The sequence below is a fragment of the Penicillium citrinum genome (genome assembly GCF_028827155.1).
Source record: "Penicillium citrinum strain IBT 23319 chromosome Unknown utg000001l:1.0-4955037.0:1.0-4956770.0, whole genome shotgun sequence".
Lineage (NCBI taxonomy): Eukaryota > Fungi > Ascomycota > Eurotiomycetes > Eurotiales > Aspergillaceae > Penicillium > Penicillium citrinum.
Genome location: NW_026622686.1, coordinates 2,624,093 through 2,642,754, shown reverse-complemented (window position 1 = coordinate 2,642,754; position 18,662 = coordinate 2,624,093). Strand labels below are relative to the sequence as shown.

The 18,662-nt window shown below is 47.1% G+C and overlaps 6 protein-coding genes across 6 annotated transcripts; 3 read left to right on the top strand and 3 right to left on the bottom strand.

Annotated features, from left to right (window-relative positions):
- Positions 1 to 225: 225 nt before the first annotated feature.
- On the bottom strand, positions 226 to 2,160 carry N7469_000986 (GID4/VID24 family protein; the record flags this gene model as incomplete). The annotated part of the gene is made up of 3 exons (XM_056639906.1): positions 226 to 416; positions 476 to 2,069; positions 2,137 to 2,160. 3 exons carry the CDS (start codon positions 2,158 to 2,160, stop codon positions 226 to 228), a joined length of 1,809 nt encoding a protein of 602 aa, XP_056505663.1.
- A 776-nt stretch (positions 2,161 to 2,936) lies between these two features.
- N7469_000985 (uncharacterized protein) lies at positions 2,937 to 7,136 on the bottom strand (the record flags this gene model as incomplete). The annotated part of the gene is made up of 1 exon (XM_056639905.1): positions 2,937 to 7,136. One exon carries the CDS (start codon positions 7,134 to 7,136, stop codon positions 2,937 to 2,939), a length of 4,200 nt encoding a protein of 1,399 aa, XP_056505662.1.
- A 1,045-nt stretch (positions 7,137 to 8,181) lies between these two features.
- N7469_000984 (fungal specific transcription factor domain-containing protein) lies at positions 8,182 to 10,623 on the top strand (the record flags this gene model as incomplete). Its single annotated transcript, XM_056639904.1, has 6 exons — positions 8,182 to 8,241; positions 8,393 to 8,499; positions 8,557 to 8,918; positions 8,975 to 9,285; positions 9,336 to 9,755; positions 9,808 to 10,623. The coding sequence occupies 6 exons, from the start codon at positions 8,182 to 8,184 to the stop codon at positions 10,621 to 10,623; spliced, it is 2,076 nt and encodes a 691-aa protein (XP_056505661.1).
- A 378-nt stretch (positions 10,624 to 11,001) lies between these two features.
- N7469_000983 (mandelate racemase/muconate lactonizing enzyme family protein) lies at positions 11,002 to 12,214 on the top strand (the record flags this gene model as incomplete). Its single annotated transcript, XM_056639903.1, has 2 exons — positions 11,002 to 11,177; positions 11,239 to 12,214. The coding sequence occupies 2 exons, from the start codon at positions 11,002 to 11,004 to the stop codon at positions 12,212 to 12,214; spliced, it is 1,152 nt and encodes a 383-aa protein (XP_056505660.1).
- Positions 12,215 to 12,464: 250 nt separating this feature from the next.
- On the bottom strand, positions 12,465 to 13,816 carry N7469_000982 (uridine-cytidine N-ribohydrolase; the record flags this gene model as incomplete). The annotated part of the gene is made up of 5 exons (XM_056639902.1): positions 12,465 to 13,004; positions 13,067 to 13,383; positions 13,455 to 13,659; positions 13,710 to 13,717; positions 13,777 to 13,816. Coding segments are annotated over 5 exons (1,110 nt in total), but the record flags the coding sequence as incomplete, so codon positions are not given.
- Positions 13,817 to 14,127: 311 nt separating this feature from the next.
- N7469_000981 (PXA domain-containing protein) lies at positions 14,128 to 18,008 on the top strand (the record flags this gene model as incomplete). Its single annotated transcript, XM_056639901.1, has 4 exons — positions 14,128 to 14,638; positions 14,751 to 15,573; positions 17,002 to 17,657; positions 17,719 to 18,008. 4 exons carry the CDS (start codon positions 14,128 to 14,130, stop codon positions 18,006 to 18,008), a joined length of 2,280 nt encoding a protein of 759 aa, XP_056505658.1.
- Between the last annotated feature and the right edge of the window lie 654 nt (positions 18,009 to 18,662).

The following is an 18,662-nucleotide window of genomic DNA, read 5'->3' as shown; positions in this document are numbered from 1 at the left end:
CCAAGTGAAATTATCAAAATGTGAAATATGCAACGCCACCCAGCTATGCAAAGAACCAATCGTCATGTTCAAAAAAAAATCATCGGCGTACAATGCTCAACTCCGAGATGAGACGCAAGCTCAATTCCGGCCGGCAGATGAAGTGGCTGTCGGAGCTGGAATTGGAAGGCAGAGACGAACAACAAAAGACAATAAAAATCAATAAAGGCCAGGAAAACAGCTCATCTAGCGGAAAGTATATGATGGACGGACCATTTTCGGGGTTTCCGGTTTCAGAGAAAGTTGTTGATATGGAGAACTGCCGGGGTCATAATAGAGACCTTCGACTTGACCATCTTCACGACGAAGGGAGATATAGTAAAATCCGGAGATCGTAAGACCTTGGCGAGAGTCGGTGGGAGTAATAAAGCATCGCTCTGGTTGGCTATATTAGTACACGAAATCGGTTAAAAAGAGAATCAAGACTTTGGCTCACCTTTCCATCGCATCAAGATCCATCCCTTGCCCAACTCTTCAGTAATCCATTTCTTGCTCACCAGATTCTTGGCGATCTGGGATTCAGTGACATCTTTGAACGGTTGTAGTTCCCTCCAATAAGTACTGTCAATATCTGCATCTGCTTTGAAATTTGTCGTCTCTAATGTATGGTGGTTGAAATCAATGATTTCTCCTTCTAGAAAAGTAACAATGTGCGCATCATGTGTGGGCGATGTTTTGTCCGGTATGTTGTATGCTTCCATCGTACCGGAAAGTGTCATTTCGGAGTAGTTGATGTTGTGGATGGTGACCTTGACAGGCCAGTTCTCATCCCGGTGGTTATTTGCGAGATATCGTCGGCCATTAGTGGTGTAAACGCTGATTCGAGGTTCATCGCCACCGTTAACAATCACCGGTTCTCCAGGTGCTCGCAAATTCGATGCGCGTTGGGAGAGTAAAGAGCCACCCGCATTTGCGGCGCGCTGAGAGCCCGAGAAAACGACACCAGGTCGGAGCCAGGAACAAGTCGCTGGCGGAGCTATCGAATTGGTATCCAAGATAAAATCGCTATCTTTCCAATGGAAATTCTCAAATAGAAACCCTGTCGCAGCAGCAGAACTGATGCTTTCCTCAAACGAGCTCGAATAGCGCAGACGATCTAGATAGGTGATTGTATTCTTGAGAAGTGCATCCCCAGATCCAGATGAGTGTATTTGTCGATGCGCCGAGGTACGAGCGCGCAGATCAGTATGAGACAACGGTCTGGAACTATTGTTTTCGCCACGGTTAGAGGGACGGTATCGGTAGGCGCGTGAGGAGGAGGAAGAGCCAGCGGTACGCTCAGTCTCATCGGGTTCTTCATGCGACGGATTTGTGTATCGAGCCAGAAGATAATTCTCCAGAGTCCGAGTTCGTGATAACCTTGGCTGTCGTCTCGCGGACTGTAGCAGAGCCCCCATCGTATTAAGTGGTGGAGTTCGCAGTCGGTCGCTTCCTTCACCATGACTATCTCCGGCTATGATCGGTACAGAGCGACCGGTTGCTGGCTGTCTTCTAAATCCACTGGGTGGCGTAGTATGATCGGTGATAGCATGGAGGAAAGGTCGAATCTGGTCATCATCGAAGTCTTCAGCATGTCGGAGCTCATCGTCATCATCATCAGATCCCGGGGCCCATCCATACAGCGAACGCGGATTCGAACGGTGAGTTTCGTAGTTGGGCATATTGGTATGATTATTCAAATGATCGTCACGTTGTCGACGGATGATAGGGATACGGCGGTTGATTTCCACGGACAGGCGCAAGTTGTTATTCGCGTCAGAGTCATCCAGGTCCATCTGATCTGCGTCTTCCATAGGCTGAGGGTGTGAAGTGGGATTCCGGCGACGAGAATTTCCACCGAGAGGAGTAAGGAGAGAATTGTAGGGACTATAGAGTGAAGATCGCGATCGGAGGAAGTTTACATTCTCGTCATGAATGGTATCGTCGTCGCCGGGGATCAGAGAATCCGCATGGGAGGAGCGAGAAGAAGAAGATGACTCCCTCTGTAAAACCGAAGGAGGCAGAGAAGGTGAGCGCGAAGGAGTTCCGTGCTGTGACAGAAATTAGTTGGGTGAAGTTGATTAGGGAAAATTGAGAAGTTTTCTCAGGAGATCAAACCGAGGCCGAGTTGGGAGGCGGCATTCTTGGAGAAAGTCACCTGAGGAGAAGTGGAAGTGTAGAAGAAGTAGAAGAACTTCGGGGGTTGGATTGGCGTGGAAAGTTAAAGAAGATGAGTTGAAAGAAGAAATAGAAATAGAAGGATCAGTCGCACTTGGAACATCCACAACTACTCCTATCTTTTCCCATGAAGATTCAAGATGAAGTTCGTTTCCCCCCGAAGGGAATATGTGGAGTTCACCCAATGAGACGTTCTAACGGGCGTCTTCCCTTCCGCCGGGAAAGTCGGGGAGAATTAGGGATTTGATATTGGATAATTATGAGAATAATAAGGAGTGGAAGGGTAGATTTATGGTCTGGAGATGGAGGAGTGATGCTTTACATTGAGGAATATCTTATTAGAAATATATAAAAGGTGGTGGTGTAAATATATTCTGCGGTGCAGAGAATCTCTACTATAACCGTATAATAACACACCCCGGCCTACCAGTGACTACTCCAGGGAAAGAACCTGAAGTATAGTATATACTTCAAGATACATACCTATGTAAAAACTAGTTAGGTAGCTGGTTTTACAGTGGTTTGCTCAAAGAAGTCGAAGCTGATGAAGAATAGCCAAACAGAACTTTTTATATGCAGTTATGCAGTCACGCTTCTATGAATGTTCACTCTAAAAACGCTAGCACTATGTTCAACGCTGGAATGCAGTATGATCAATCACAACCTATAATGAAATTAAGATTCGAGATCATTTGAGGGCTCTGCCAGGCACTACCAGGCACCGCCAGACCTCAAACTCTCTATTCTGCCTTCTTCGATGATTTGGTCCTCAATTTCATCAGCAGATACACAAGTCCATAAGAACTGAGAACGAAAATCACAAAGATTGCAGCATCTCTCCACCCATAATACCAATCATTGAGATTGATAGTGCGGAGGTAATCACTACCTCTTGTATATTGACAAACCCGACATCCTGATTCAGCGGCTGGGTTGAGCAAGTTGGCGCCCGAACTGTCGAGGTAGGCATTCAGATACTCCATGCATGTCTTACCAGAAGGAGGATCAAAAATCGCTAGTTCTGCCTCGGTGCAAGTGACCTCAGCGTCAAAAATGGTAAACGTGAGCATGCTTCCAACCATGTAAGTCAGTGGGTTGAGCCAATACATCCAGTACTTCCAAAACGCAATGAGTTGGTCATATGGCACCAGAATGCCGTTGAATGACACCATGATTCCAATGATCAATGGATTGACAAGAGCAGCCCCCACTGCATCCGGGGAATAAGCTGCAATGAATTGACCGAGTCCAGTATAGAAAAATTCATATACTAAAACGACGAAAAAGCCGGGACCTGCCTTGCTTGGCGCACTCGAGAATCCAACGGTGAAATACCAGCAGAAAAAGTAGAGTATGGCACATACACAAAGATATGGCATCTCCGAGATGATCAACGCTGTGACAAATGCTTGCCATGAGTAGATTCGAGATTTCTTCTCACGGGCGTCATAGATATTTCGTCTTTCGATGAAGAGTGGCTGGAGTTGATTGATGACACCGGGGGCGACGAACATCCAAACGAAAACGGTGAAGAGTTTTAGCTGGAGATCGCCAACTGAATCACCGATTTGCCAATACGTAAATCCATTGAATAGACCCAGTCCGATATGGAGCAGAAGTTTGTTATTGATATAGCCAGTATTCCGGAAGACAGCCAGGTTCATCCGATGAAGAACGACCTTGGTTTGGAACGAGAGTGGCATAGCATACTCGAAGGTATCTTCCTTTGTGTGGGTGATCGATTTTCCAATAGACGAAAGATCTTCGAGTTCGGCCACAGCAGCTTGATATTCCACTGAATTGAGCCAAACTTTGTTCCAATCCTGACTAGAACTATGACCGGATACGACATCGATGATATGCTCTGCTGGATTGGCTCCTGGTGGACAATGAGCGCCATAGTGAGCGAAATAATCATTGATTGTCTGGCAGGACTTTCCAATATCGCCAAAGTAAGCTGTTTTGCCGCCTTTTTGCAACAGCAACAATCGATCAAACTGTCCGAATAGCTGCGCCGATGGCTGGTGAATGGTGGCGAGCACAGCTTGTCCGGAATCTGCTAGCTTCCTCAAAAACCTCACAGTATTGAATGCAGATTGGCCATCTAGACCCGATGTAGGTTCATCAAGGAAAATGAGGATTTTTGGTTTGGAGACCAGTTCCACGCCGATGGTCACTCTTTTTCTTTGTTCGATATTAAGCCCGTAACCCGATCCCGGAGTTCCAATCAATGTATTCGCGATATCTTGAAGCTCAAGCAAGTCAATAATGACATCAACATATTGCAATTTTTGCTCAGGGGATACATCACGACTCTGACGCAGAAGTGCTGAGAATTCTAGCGCTTCTCGAACAGTCGCATACGGCTCATGGACATCAAGCTGTTCGACATAGCCGGTTGAACGCTGGAAGGATATGGGCAGAGGCTGACCATCAACCAATACTGAACCCTCGATTTTTCCTTCTGTCTTTCTCTGAGCCAAAACATCCAGTAAAGTGGTCTTCCCAGCTCCCGATGAGCCCATCAGTGCTGTCAATGTTCCAGGTTTAACCCATCCCTGAACGTTTTCAAGCAACACACGAGGGCCAGATGGAGTTTTGACGGTGTAGTTCAAGTTCTTCCAGGTAAAAACGGATGAATTAGGAATCAGTTGTTGTTCAAGAGTGACTGAGCTTTCAGGTGATCCGTTCGCGTTCCCTTCTTGCAACTTCATCGATTCTTTGGTGGGCTGGGACTCTTCATCAACAGCTGCCTTGGACTGGTGGGTTTTGAGTCTTTCGCGGGGTATTAAAAGCTGAGCTCCGGTATCAGAGGCATCTCGCCAGCGCATTGCTCCGATAATGTTGATTCCGAGATAAAAAGCCCACCATGCGCAGAGAATACCAAAGTTCCGCCATACATGCGCGTGACTATATGACAAGGAGTCGAGATACTCATCACCAGTCAGTGAGGTTGCACCCTGTCTCGCACCCCCGACTCCTGCACAAGAGGCAAATTGACCGTTGGTTGGATATCCATCTCCGTGTGGGACCAGGTTAGGACCAACACACTGCATATGTTTCAAATGGAATTCATTTCCCATCAAGGCTTCGAATCCGTATGCGATTGGATTCAACCAATATAGCCATGCAAACCACGGGTGCATCTGGGTGTGATGGATTTGGTACCCAGCATACATAGCCATGATGGAAATCGCATAGCCAGAGATTTGAGAGGCGGCATTGAATGAGCTGAAAACGGCACCAATAGCGCGGAAAAGCGAGCATGAACACATGTTCGTGACAAAAAGGACGATCCAATAGGTGAAGAACTCAGAAGCGCCGACAGAAAGGCCAACCATGAAGTAGACAATGAGCGACCATACCGTGACTTGTAGAAAGGCCATCGGAATGTCAGTGAACACCTGGGCGATGCAGATTGCTGATGGATGGATATAAGCGAATGATTTGTGTTTGAGGATGATGGGTCGGCCGGTAAATGAGTCCACGACTTCGGACATCATAGTCATGCAGTTGTATAAGACGGACCAGAAGAGTGCGCCACCTTTGAGGAAAATTCCCGAGGAATCGTTTGGTGACATGTAGTACATAGAACCTGCGACTAGGGCCTGAATGAGGTTTGCACCCTGTTTCATGAAGAAAGTCGTCATGTCTCCACGGATAATCTGGTATTGGCGAATGACACATATCCAGATTTGGGAAAGAAGATTGACTGTGAATTGACTGCTGCGGGAATATCTTTCCAGATAAACATTCTCTTGGAAGTTTTTTGTGTTGAGACGAGCTTCCTCTGTGGCTGGGTAGTCATATTCGGTTACCATACAGCGGAAAATCTCCGACTTTTCATAGTGCGAAAGAATAGAAGCAGCATCTCGAGGGAACGAGCCTTCATAACCAGGGCGAATTCGACGCTCAGTTGGTACAGTGACGCCAGTCAGGAAATCAGCAATGTTTCCTCCATCCTCACAGCAAAACCCAAGATCCTCCATGAAAGACTTTGCTTGATCTTTTGGTCCATAAAATATCTCTTTTCCTTCATCCAGTACAAGGACCTTGTCGAATAGATCGAAAATGCCGTTTCCCGCTTGGTAAAGCGTAACAATAGTGGAAAGGCCATAAACATCAGTCATAGCGCGGATTCCTTTGGCCCACTCCAATGCGTTGATTGCATCAAGGCCGCGGGTGCTGTTATCCCAACAGTACACAGATGCCCTAGATGTTAAGCATTCAAGAATGGATACTCGTTTTCTTTCTCCACCAGAGACGCCGCGAACATATTCATTTCCTACTTTCGTGTCTGCTGTGTGCTGAATACCGAGAGACTCAAGTAGGAAATCTGTAGTCTGTGTATAATGGTCTTTCGTAGATGATACACCGTTGGGAAGATGAGATGGCACTTTTGACCGTGTAGCACAAGTCATTGTCTGACCGACTTTTAGAGTGGGAAAGAAAGTTTCCTCTTCGGAATTCATAATTATTTGTCCCCTAAAGCCCTTCGCTTCATCGTGGTTCAAGCTGCCAAAGGAGATATCACCGTCAATCGAGTGAAACCCGGCGCGTTTATTTGACAGCATTTTGAGCAATGTAGTACATCCCGAGCCCGGACGACCCAGAACGAGCAGCATCTCTCCAGGCTTGACACAGCCATGGGTTTTGTCGAGGATAGTTTGGAGCGATTCTTCTTTTCGATGGCGAATTAGACGCCCCAGAGCATTGAATTGGGATAGCGTGTTTTCATTGACTGCCGCCTCGGCGCTAATTCCCTTGACAGTCAAGTTGTTCCAGGTAACGCCGAGTTTTCGCGAATTATAGCCAGCTTGAATATCATTTTGATAAGACTCTTCTATGGCCGATGCCAAATGCCATTTTTGAAAATCTCCCGATGCACTGGTTGTTGAAGATGCTGAGCTGGTGTGTTTTGAAGTATGTGGAACAGCCATGATATCAGTTATAGAGGCTCTCCAGACCGTGGAAGAGCCTCAAAACATAGTCGCAAGGGATTTCAGTAAACACGAAACACATAGACTTAGGGGGATAAAACTTTTATATTCAGTAGAGCATGTGTGGATTCCATGCCAAGCTATATCGGGAAAGACCTACAAATTTGTAAGGTATGACTCGGAGGTTTGGCCATGGAAAACTAGACCCGTTTGCGGGGCGATGGTATTCACTTGGCAAATGAGCTATTCGCTGGGACTTTGAGTGGATAGCAAAATGCAGACAATTAGTCTCCGTCGGCCTGCGGGCTCGGATTTTCGGAACGGATTCTACGCATCAATGCCCAAGTAACAATCAGCTTTATCCTGAACGGTACCTTCTACTATGTATGTTGTGCCAGGATCAGGATGTTTCTAAGCATTTACCAGATATAATTGGGCTTTAGTATTGAGCGGTCTGGCTTCTCTTTAACTAGCTCAAAATCTCTTCTCTTGTTGCCGAGAAAAAATCACATATCTATATGGTCTTCATCCTCCTTTTTTAGTTATGATGAGCATACAATACATAGAATCGAACGCCCACATTTCCAAACCCAGGAGATTTTCGACTACCTAATCTCAATAAAATCTCCTAGGGAAATTCTCCTGAGAAATGTCGTCCATCACGCCAAAATTCATGCATACAAGTTGACATCTGAGTGGGTCACCGGAGAAAATCTCACGTCAAAAGGACTCGTGATTGGCTTCTCCGGTACTTACTTTTTATGGAAAATTCCGAAACTTCTTCTCTCGCAAACTCCTCGGCCAGTGGAATCCAAAACGGTCCACACCGTCTTTCGATGACACTAGCGCGGTCGTATTACTTCATTTGTTGATCAATTAGCTGCATCAGGGTAAGTGGCTGCCTACAGTGTCAAATAGGTCTATCATGTAACCCAAGCTATGATTAAGCGTTGTGCCTACTGATCACTGGCAATCAGCGGGTCTCTGGCATTCCTCGGGAAGGGTGTAGGAGACCCTGTATGAGAAAGGCGACTCGAGTTCTAATATGCGTCGGCCCTTGGAATTTCGACACGGGACCCCATTCTCCGAAGAAAAACTACAAGCAGTATGTCTTGAAGATAGAGAGTCACTTGCATACGTTTCTTTTTTACTAATTCTGACAGTGTGATCTATGTCATGCAAGAAAGGTATTTAGACAACCCTTACTCTTCGGAGATTTCAAACAACATCAGAATCTCATTTTTTCACCTCAATAGATTAAATGTGATAAAAAGGCGAAATGTGAAAGATGTGCTTTAATCGGAGTTTCATGCACTCGACAACGCATCAAAGGACGTCGATCTCGCCGCAAAGCGCAGATAGAGTAAGTTGATAGCCGTCCAATGAGCTGGCATAGTTGCTGAATCTAACAGCCAAGCAGGACTTCTGATGCTCGGCCTTTGAGGAATGGACTCCAAGAGAGAGGACAGGGCCCTCGTATTGGATCTGGTCCCTCTTCTCCGTCGGATATTCTTCACCGAGCGTCAAGATCGCATGAAAGACCGATCAATGATTCTGAGCATCCGAATAACTCTACGACCTTGATCCAACAAGAACTAGACTCGAATTCAAATCTGTCCGCGAGTCGAACGCGAGCATTAGAACATGCCCTAACCATCGTAAAAACATTCGCGACAGCGTCTCATCAGGGAGACCATCCAATGCATCACGCCGAGGATGAAGACCGGGATAAATTTGTACTGGAAAAGATTCCACCCGAACTATATTTCATGATGATACACGGTATGCTTCTCCTGGCCCAGCATTGCGCGTTCCAGACTGACCCTAGGGTTTTACAGGTGCGAATAGAATGGAGATGGAGGGTCTCCAATGGACAGACCATCTATCATCTCAGACCATAGAGCGAATGTCCTTGGCAATCATGAGTGACACTGTTCATGGACAGATCGCACTTCATTACAAGCTATGCATACTATCAAAAGCGACCGTTTATGCCAGTCGATGGCTACGAGTCTGCCCGTCTGAGCACATGTCCGACTACTTGGATCGGTCTCGCAAGCAATACGCTGCTGCTGCTTTAGAATGCCTTCGGAAAATCGACTTCTCTCGCTCACCAAGCATTTCAATGTTGCAAGCTCTTCTTGCCGGAGTATGTATATAGGACCATTCGGATGCACAGTGATGCTGACTTTTCGAAAGGGGGCTGTTGTACAGCTTCATGGGGACACAACAAGGTCCTGGTTCCTTATCTCTCTGGCATCCCGCGCTCTTGTGGCCCTCGGATACCACAAAATGACCAATTTCAACATTGCAAGTAATGAAGCAAACGAAATTCGTCGCTGTATTTATTATTGCTACTACATGGACAAGACATCTAGTATGCTCCTCGTTCGCCCATCTTCATTGCCAGACCTACCGTTCAATCCAGCAGACTTAGTGCACATCGACATCAACCAACCAATTTCAGTTCATGTCAAGATGCTGGTAAAATTGGCCCGTGTTCAGGATGTCGCTTTGTCTTTGATGCTCAACCCCTCTCAACAAACACTTCCAGCCAAGGATCATGTGCTTAAGGATATTCACGCGGAGCTCATATCTATCGGCAATGAAATTCATCAGGTAGCATTGAACCTGCCCATAATTTTTAACAACCAAGCTAAATTTTTTCCAGCTCCGAGGTCAACCCAATGCCCATGAGCCATCAGTTCTTATTGAGTGGGATACGGTCGATTTTACGTTTTTCTCAATAGCTACTACGGTTCTTCGTCTCGATTCGGACTCTTTGCAGGATGTCACCAGGCGGGAGGAATGCTTACAATATGCCCGAAAGGCCCTGCATTCAATGCAGGCATGTCAAAAATACATACCAGTCAAGTCAAGCATTACTCCAGATTATCTTTTCTGGTATGATCCTGGTTCCACATCGACTGTCCGTATATGTATTAAGCAAAAAACCCACAGGACCGTTTTATTCTACCCGCTCACCCCATTTTTTGTTATTTTCTGCAACGTTGTCGCTACTTCGAATCTTCATGATCTCAAGTTGCTGGAAGAAGTCACAGTTACAATATCGAGACTAAAGGAGCAGTGCACGATTGGAATGAATCTTCACAAGCTTCTATCTGAGCTGATCGGGCTTTGTGCTGAACTACATGAAATGCCCCCCGACAGGTATCCTCGCTTGATTTGCAATCCTGATGGGAATCAAGCACAGGTCCTTACGGTTCCAGGACGTGACCCCCTTGGTGCGAATACAGACATTAGTACACAAACCGCTCTACCGACCCCTGGACAGGATGATATGGTCCCGGCTGGGGTTTCAACCTTCGCGCCGGGCGGCTCAAACTATCACGAAAACGAGGAATCTGCAAGGAAACGGGTTTCTATTTGGGACGATGGCTTAATGACTGAGCTCTTCAATGTTCAGCCATCTGTCGAATGGCTTGATATTGAATGTGTTGATATGATACATGGTTTCCAGAGTTAGCTACATATCGAAGCTATGTCAACGTATTCAATGGCTGAACGTACAGCATTGCTACTACCACCCATCGATACTGCTGATCTGATATGTAGACTTGTATAATAGCAAGTATAGCTACAAAACGTGATCTCCGATTCCGGGGTCGGGGTCCACTCCGAGACCCTGAATATTGCGGGGCCGTGACAGCCGACCCGAGCCACGTTGTTCCGCAATCCGCTTGTTCATCGCGATTCCCGACGGAGTAACTCCGATTGAAACCTAAGCTGTTGTGCCCCTCGTCGACCTTTTTCTCGGGTTTACTCATTTTCTCTCATTTCAGTTCCCCTAGTTCTTTCTTCACACCACATTGTCAAGTCTTGTTTCCAACACCAACCGGACAAGATGGTCAAGATCAAGAGCATTGAATACTTCCGAGTATTACCCCGCTGGCTTTTTGTCAAAGTCACAGATGAAGAGGGACAGTATGGTTGGGGCGAGAGTACTCTAGAGGGTCATACAGAGGCAGTTGAGGGAACGCTTAATGCCCTTTGCAAACGCTTTGAAGGTTATGAGGCAGAGTATGTTTAGTTCAAGATTGCCTTTTGCTGGACTCTGACAAGGCTAATTAATAACTTCCAGTGATATTGAACATATTTGGCAGATGGCCTGGCGTCTGGGTTTCTACCGGGGCGGCCCTGTCTTCATGTCTGCTATCTCCGGTATCGATATTGCCCTCTGGGACCTCAAAGGCCGCCGCTTGGGTGTGCCTGTTTACCAACTACTCGGCGGAAAGGTTCGCAATAAGCTGTCTGTTTATGCCTGGATTGGAGGTGATCGTCCATCCGACGTTGAGGCAGCCGGAAAGGCCCGCCTTGCACAAGGCTTCAAGGCCATCAAAATGAACGCAACAGAGGATGTCAACTGGCTTGACTCTCCAAGTGTCCTAGACTCCTGCGTCGAGCGTCTCAAGGCAATCAAGGCAATTGGCCTGGATGCAGCTCTTGACTTCCATGGCCGCCTTCACAAGCCTATGGCGAAGCAATTGGCCAAGGTCCTTGAGCCGCACCAACCCCTGTTTCTGGAAGAGCCTCTGCTCTCCGAGCACCCGGAGGGTATAAAGCAGCTTTCAGACCAAGTCTCTTGCCCAATCGCTCTCGGTGAACGCCTTTTCAGTCGATGGGACGTGAAGAGATTCTTGGAAGACGGCAGCGTTGACGTCCTCCAGCCTGATATCAGCCATTGTGGTGGTATTTCTGAGCTGCGACGTATCGCCTCCATGGCAGAAACATATGACGTTGCGATTGCACCTCACTGCCCCCTGGGGCCTATCGCCCTGGCGGCCTGTATGCAGGTCGATCTTTCAACACCCAACTTTGTTATCCAGGAGATGAGTATAGGTATCCACTATAACACAGAAGCTGGAGAATATGATATTACGAGCTATGTGAAGGATCCCAAGGTATTTGACGTGAAAGATGGTTATGTCGATGCCCTAACCGCACCGGGTCTTGGTATTGAAGTTGATGAAGATATTGTGCGAAAAGTGGCTCAAAATACACAGCCCTGGCAACCCAAGGAGTTCTTCGGGCCTGATGGCGCCATCAGGGAGTGGTAAGAAGCTATGTGATGGCGTGAGAAGGCGTTGAAAGAAATGCATAGTAGCGAACTGTAAGAGATCAAGCTATAGACCTTTGAATATACTGTATTAACAAATAGGAATTTGGCCTCGCCACTCCGGCTGAGTGCTAGATATTTGTCTAGCCCTTCTATAAAAATGATCAATGTCTGTTGAATTGTACTCGTATTTAAAGTCTAAATGGTCTAATCCACGCCGAATGTTACCAAGACAGCCACTGCTTTCACGGCTAGCGCTTAGCGTTGCAGTCATCTGCTATCTGCACACAGTGAAGTATCAAGTTCCAGAATGCATCAAGATCCACGCCTCTAGGGATAGCGACCCCAGGCCCATTAGCGGGCGTGGCAATGGACCGTCCGAGCTGGCCAGTCACGGATACATCTTTTCCATGGTTACCATCTGTAACTATCTTGACATTAAACCGCTCACCTCCCTTGTCCTCAAAGTTCAGAATCTTATCGGGATAATTCTTGGCAAACGTAGGGTTTAGATTTGATAATATAAATGCCACTGCGAGAGGGTCATGAAGTGGAGGCCCTGTATTCAGGCCAAAGGCTCTATCATATGTCTCAGCAAAGAAAACAAGTAGATCATAAAACAGTTGTCGAAGAACTGTCGGAGGTTTAGTAGGGTCGTTGGATCCGTGTAAAATGCGAGTTTGTACTTCTTTTGAGGCCAGTACTTGGTGTGTCAAATCCAGACTAGCAATTGATGTCTTCGGGGCAACAATAGGATTACTGAAGATCGACTCGGCAGATTCAGGGTCACACTGTCCTAGGAGTTAGATGCGATCGGTTACCCATACGCAGACCTGCACTTGTATAGACTCACATAGATATTGAACTCAGCCCAAGGGGTCACATTCCCAATCCGAGAGTTTTCTCCAGGCAGTCTGCTCATGGGAGCATCAGTGAACCCTTCTCCGATGGCACCACCCATGATACTAAGACCTTGAATATGCTCAGCCACCTCTGGGAATGTTGCGAATAGCAAGGCCACGTTGGTTAGTGTACCTGTTGCAACAACCCATGGAGTACCTTTAGGTTGCGCGAGGAGCGCATTACGCATGGCTAAGATCGGATTTAGGGTTGTAATTGGTTGCTGAGAGGGCTTTGGTAGTAAATCGGTACCATCGAGCCCAGAATAGCCTTTCGGCAAAAACGTGTCAGTATTTACATATTCCCTTTTGTAGTAATAGTGATATGCCATGATCACTCACCATGAATATCAGGAGCATGTAGAGCTGGACGGGAGAATGGTTTACAAGTTCCAGGATAGACAGGGACTTCTGGCCGCCCAATAGCTTGCAATATGCTACCTGCGTTGTAGGTAGTTTTTTCAAGGGAGGCATTTCCATGAATCGTGGTGATTCCCAGAAGATTCAGTAATGGATGATGCGCTGCAAGTAGTATCGCAAAAGCGTCCTATTCCCATTAGTGAATAAATCAGACAGGCACATAAATGATGCACTTACATCGTGTCCTTTTCATGGGTCAGCCTCTAGAACGAAGAATATCTATAATAAGGTGCTTGCAACTTACCAGGATCACAGTCTAGCCAGACTGGAGTACGTTCATCTATGCTGGTATCGACAGTCATGTTCAATCTTAATAAATTCCAGCAGAACTCTGATGATTTTAATCAAAGGGATAGTTGAGGAGATATCCACGTTGGACAAAACACCCCAAACGGGCCGAGGGATTCCCCGCATTGCGATAAGCTCCTTATCAATTAAGCCCTAAGCCCTAATATCCCGATCTGGAAGACAACTCATCCAACTTCGCGGTGACAACAACGACGAAACCTCATTGTTGATGAGAAGGGTTGATGCCCTTACACGCCGTTGTCTTATATGCATTGAATCTAGGGAAAGTGAAATCTCTTGAAATGCCATGTCTGACCCTTTACGTCCCGGCTTACAGCCAGTTTCCCATCTGAAGGCCAGTCCGACCACCTCCAGCTCCAGATCGACTGCTCTCCCCTTAACTGGCCAATCCCCCGTTCCACGACCTTCTTCTCGACTACGATTACAACGGCCGTCAGGGAAAGAGGATTTGATAGATCCTGCCAGCGAGAAAGCCACTCTTGCCCTGATTCGACGCGTATTATGTCCGCAAACAAACGGTCATGGCACTTCCTCTCCGCAGTCTCCAGAAGAGTTACTGCCTCCCCTTACGAGTTCCAATGACGTTGATCGTCAGGTATACGCATTAGTAGCCATAATAATCAAAGAGTTTCTATACTCTTGGTACTCAAAAATCACTCCTGACCAGACACTTGTCAATGAGGTCTTGCAAGTCATCGCGCATTGCACTCGCGCTCTGGAACAAAGAATTCGGCAGATCGATGTTGCACAGCTGATTTTAGACGAAGTCCCAGCACTGGTGGAGGCACATATACTTTGTGAGAATCCAAGTCTTTGAATATCCTTGAAATATTCCCCAAGATGGTGGCAACAACTGCTGCTGAATTGCATCACTAAGCGCCTTTACTGACCTGTCGCCTTTGTTTTTAGCTTACAGACAAGCAAAGCAACAGTCGTACCTCTCGGGGCTTCCAACGTCACATCGTGCTCTTTACCATCAACTGAATCCTCATCCTGGCCTGTCGCCTGTTCCGGATCCAACAGACCCAGACACTATTGGCGAGCAAAGTGAGAATGAAGCTATCTACAGGCGACTCCTCGTCAATGGCACTTTGGCGTTGTTGTTGCCTACAGAAGATCTCGAAAACAGCAGCCTTCGTACCCTAGTAGGTGACGTAGTGGCGGATTTGATATTGGGCAAAGAAGTGGCTGGTCGTATCTGTGAAGGCAGGTTCTTCTGGGAGACAACCACCAAATTGATTACTTCGGTCCAAAAACGGCAGGCTGGACAAGGTCCTGGTCCGTCGGAACACATGACCACCAGTCGACTGGAACGATTTGGTCTACTACACAACCAAGACGACACAATTGATTCCCAGCCTTCGATACAGTCGCCAATAACAACCTGGATATGGAGTGTCCTTCAAAATATTTACCTTCTTTACGTTGCCTTGCGTTTCATTACGACAGGTCTCTTCCGTGTAGCATCCTCTCCAAGCCCAAGGGCCTCGCACGGAGCTGGTGTTTCATTTCCTGCTGCAACGCCAGAGACTCGGAAGGAGGGTACTGGGTCGTCGTCAGACAGCGTCGCGTGCAAGCGCCCGGTTCTTGATTACCGAATGTTATCCATGACTTCACGGCTGCTTGGCATCTCTCAACGAATGCCATGGCTGACCGGCTTATTAGCACTTACCCAACATTTTATTGTTGCGGGACCGGGTAGGTTGGGTGACACAGATGGTGTCCTTGACAGGTGAGTCTATCTCTACATTTCACTTCTATTATAATATTTTGGCGTGCTATGGCTGCACATGCCCGGAGTATTTGCCCTGTTTCCCATGTACGCCCCCTAGGGCTCGAGCCTCCCATAAGACCGCATGAACCTTCAGCAGTGGGGAAACGGTGCGATGCGATCTCCGAACTGCGATCTACGAGAGAGTCAAGTGTGACTCTGTGCAAATCATGGTGGGATGGCAAAGCGTCTTGCTCGCATACTGCATCGATCACTTGATCTCCACGTTTGATTACCGTATTTTCGGCGAATGTGTATGGTCACCTTACGGTGTGTCTTCTTGGCGGTACTGCTATTACGGTCATACAAAACCGCGGGATTCGACATCAGATTGGCCGCCTCAACTTGGTCCGAGCGACGTACGATTTACGAACAAGGATCCTCTTCCTTCCTGCGTCTCATTTTTCTGCTCTCGGTGTGATAGCGCCAGGGCCCGGCCCTTTCCGTGCCGTGTTCCCTTTAATTCCCTACACAATCCCTCTCTTTTTTGTGAATGACAGGAGGACCGGGGGAATCGCTTATGGGGAAACTCAAGCCAGAATTTGGGATTTTCTCGACATCCGATTTGATGTTGACAGCCCATGCCGCTAAGAGGGAAAAGAAATGCAGCCCACTCCAAAAAGCAAATCGGAAAGAAAGAAATGAAATGAAATGAAAAAAGCAAAAAGAGAAACAGAGTTTTCTGGCTGCCGAACCACGTTCAACCTCAGCAAATGCACCATGAAGCATTAAAGGAGGGGAATCCAAATGGCGCATGGACAGAAATCGTCTGATGCCGATCCCCTGCGGCGTCGAATGACCCATTCCTCTTTGGGCACTTGCATGAAGAAAGACTTCTTGGCCGAAGCTAGTGATTTTCCCATCAGGCATCCAATCAGAGAAATCCTCGTCCATGAGGTTTCAAATCTGTATTGCGACCGAGGTTGGCGCATATGCCCCGGAGAGATCCCGTTTTTGTATTGGCATTTATCGCGGAGAGAAAAAAGAGGTACGAAAAGGTTGGGTATACTAGGAGAGGAGAGGTGCAGTTCAGCCCGCCTCACCACCTACTCCATAAGATATATCCCTGGTTCGTGGAGGTCCTTCGTGGAGGCCCTGTTACAGCTAGGATTGGCCCAAGCTCCTCATATTCCACGGGGCCGATCGGGCTCCGCCTCCCCCACTTCGCAATCGCCCTAAAAGGGCGGAAGGATGAAGCTCTTCTCGCACAGGGCACTTCAAACGGGAAAAAATACTCCCCGGGCGCATGACGCTACTTCGAGATCCCTAGCACCATCATTCATCGCGAGGGATTTTCATCATTGCTTCTGTTTTGCTCTTCGCTGCACGGCTCTTCCGATGTTATCTTGTAATGTTGTGTTTTTTAAAGATGCTTTACTGACTCCACAGATTCCTCCGAGAAACCATTGAGGAGTACGTCCTGACCCCCACTTTGTTGCCCAACCTTCTCCTTGCGACAAGAACGGCTCTCTTTCCAGCCAATGCCCGGCCACAATCTTCAGGTGTGTCTGTTGTAAACGCTAGAGGGACCGCTCCGGCTGCGCAAGCATCCGTGCAGTCTTCCGCTGGAGGTGAAGTCCTAGCAACGGCGGCGAATTCGTCACCCGTGCTTCCCCAGGAAGGCAAAGCTTCTCAGTTAAGTCAAAATGAAAGCAATGGTAATGTCAAACGTGATAAACTCGCGGTGGACAATGGTCAAGATGCCAGCGATCATCCATCCCGAGCATTATCACCGGCACCACCAATGGCCTTAACTACTAAATCTCCTACTCCGGCAATCGATGCAACCAAAGTTCCTTCAAACAGTGCGCCAATAACGGGTTCGGAGAAAAAGCAAGACATATCACACCCTAATTCGGAGATCGCCGCTATCAAGCGGCGATGTGCAGCTAGCCTCCTCGCTGTGATCCCGCCCATCGTCGCACGAACCTTTTTCGCTGCTCCATATTCCTCTGGAAGTGGAGTTGTCTTCAGCATCGCCAATAGCTACTCGTCGTCGCTCACTGCTACCGGGAAACCCGCACTCGCATCATCAGATGAGAGTTGTGGGGTCCATTCTCGATTGTCTCAGGGGGGTTGAGACGACGTCACCGTTGTCTCGAGCAGCTTCTACGCCTTCAAATTCCAAATCAACTTGCGAAAAGTCCCTCAATGAAGGTTCGACTGCTGACCAACCGGATCTTGTGCAGGAAGGACTAGATCCTGAAAGTCTGTATCTTCTAGAGACTATCGAGGAAGATCTTCTTGATTTGTTTGCCGACGAGTACTGTAACAAACATTTGATTTATTCGATCCTAGAAACTGTCCTGTCTAAGATCTTACCGGAGCTCTCGGAACGGAGTGTCCTAGATTTGATGGCGGATCGAGGAGTTGCTCTGGTTCCTGGTGGTTTCTAGGTTCTAATTACATGTTGACTGTTCCTGCATAAGGGAAACCTTGTGGTATACTTTTAATGAAGGTTACGCCAATCTTACATATAATCCATTCCTATCAAGGCTAGAGACATCACTTTTGAGTCATTTTATGGTTTAATTAGCGAGAAACATGTAGCACATTCAGGGGCTTTGGGGTATAGTGTAATGGTTTCGAATATCAAATCCCGGACGCTGTCGTTAAAGATGGAATGACTAGGGAAAGATAGACATGTTGTAAAGATGGATTTTGGAGATGATTGAACGAGTATAATAGAAAAAGACAGGATTAATCCAATACTAGTAGTGGATGGGAAGCTGGCCTCGTGGTATATGGAGGAACCCAGCGTATTATGATCTTTCCGCGCGAGCGGGCCAGTTTAGAGAGAAGAAAGAAGAAATCCCAGAAAGAAAAGAGTGCAAGAAAAGTAAGAAACTTGACATGTCGAAAATCAAAGTGAAAGGGATATAATAAAATCAGCAATCGGTATTGCGGGTAGTATGGGAAATGGGGTATGAAGGACATATGGCTGCATTGGGGGATAATAGAGAAAGATCCAAGAAAGAAGCAAAGAGAAAAGAGAAGTATATGAAAATCATAACCCAAACCGAACAAATTAGAACAAAGGCCAAAGTTGA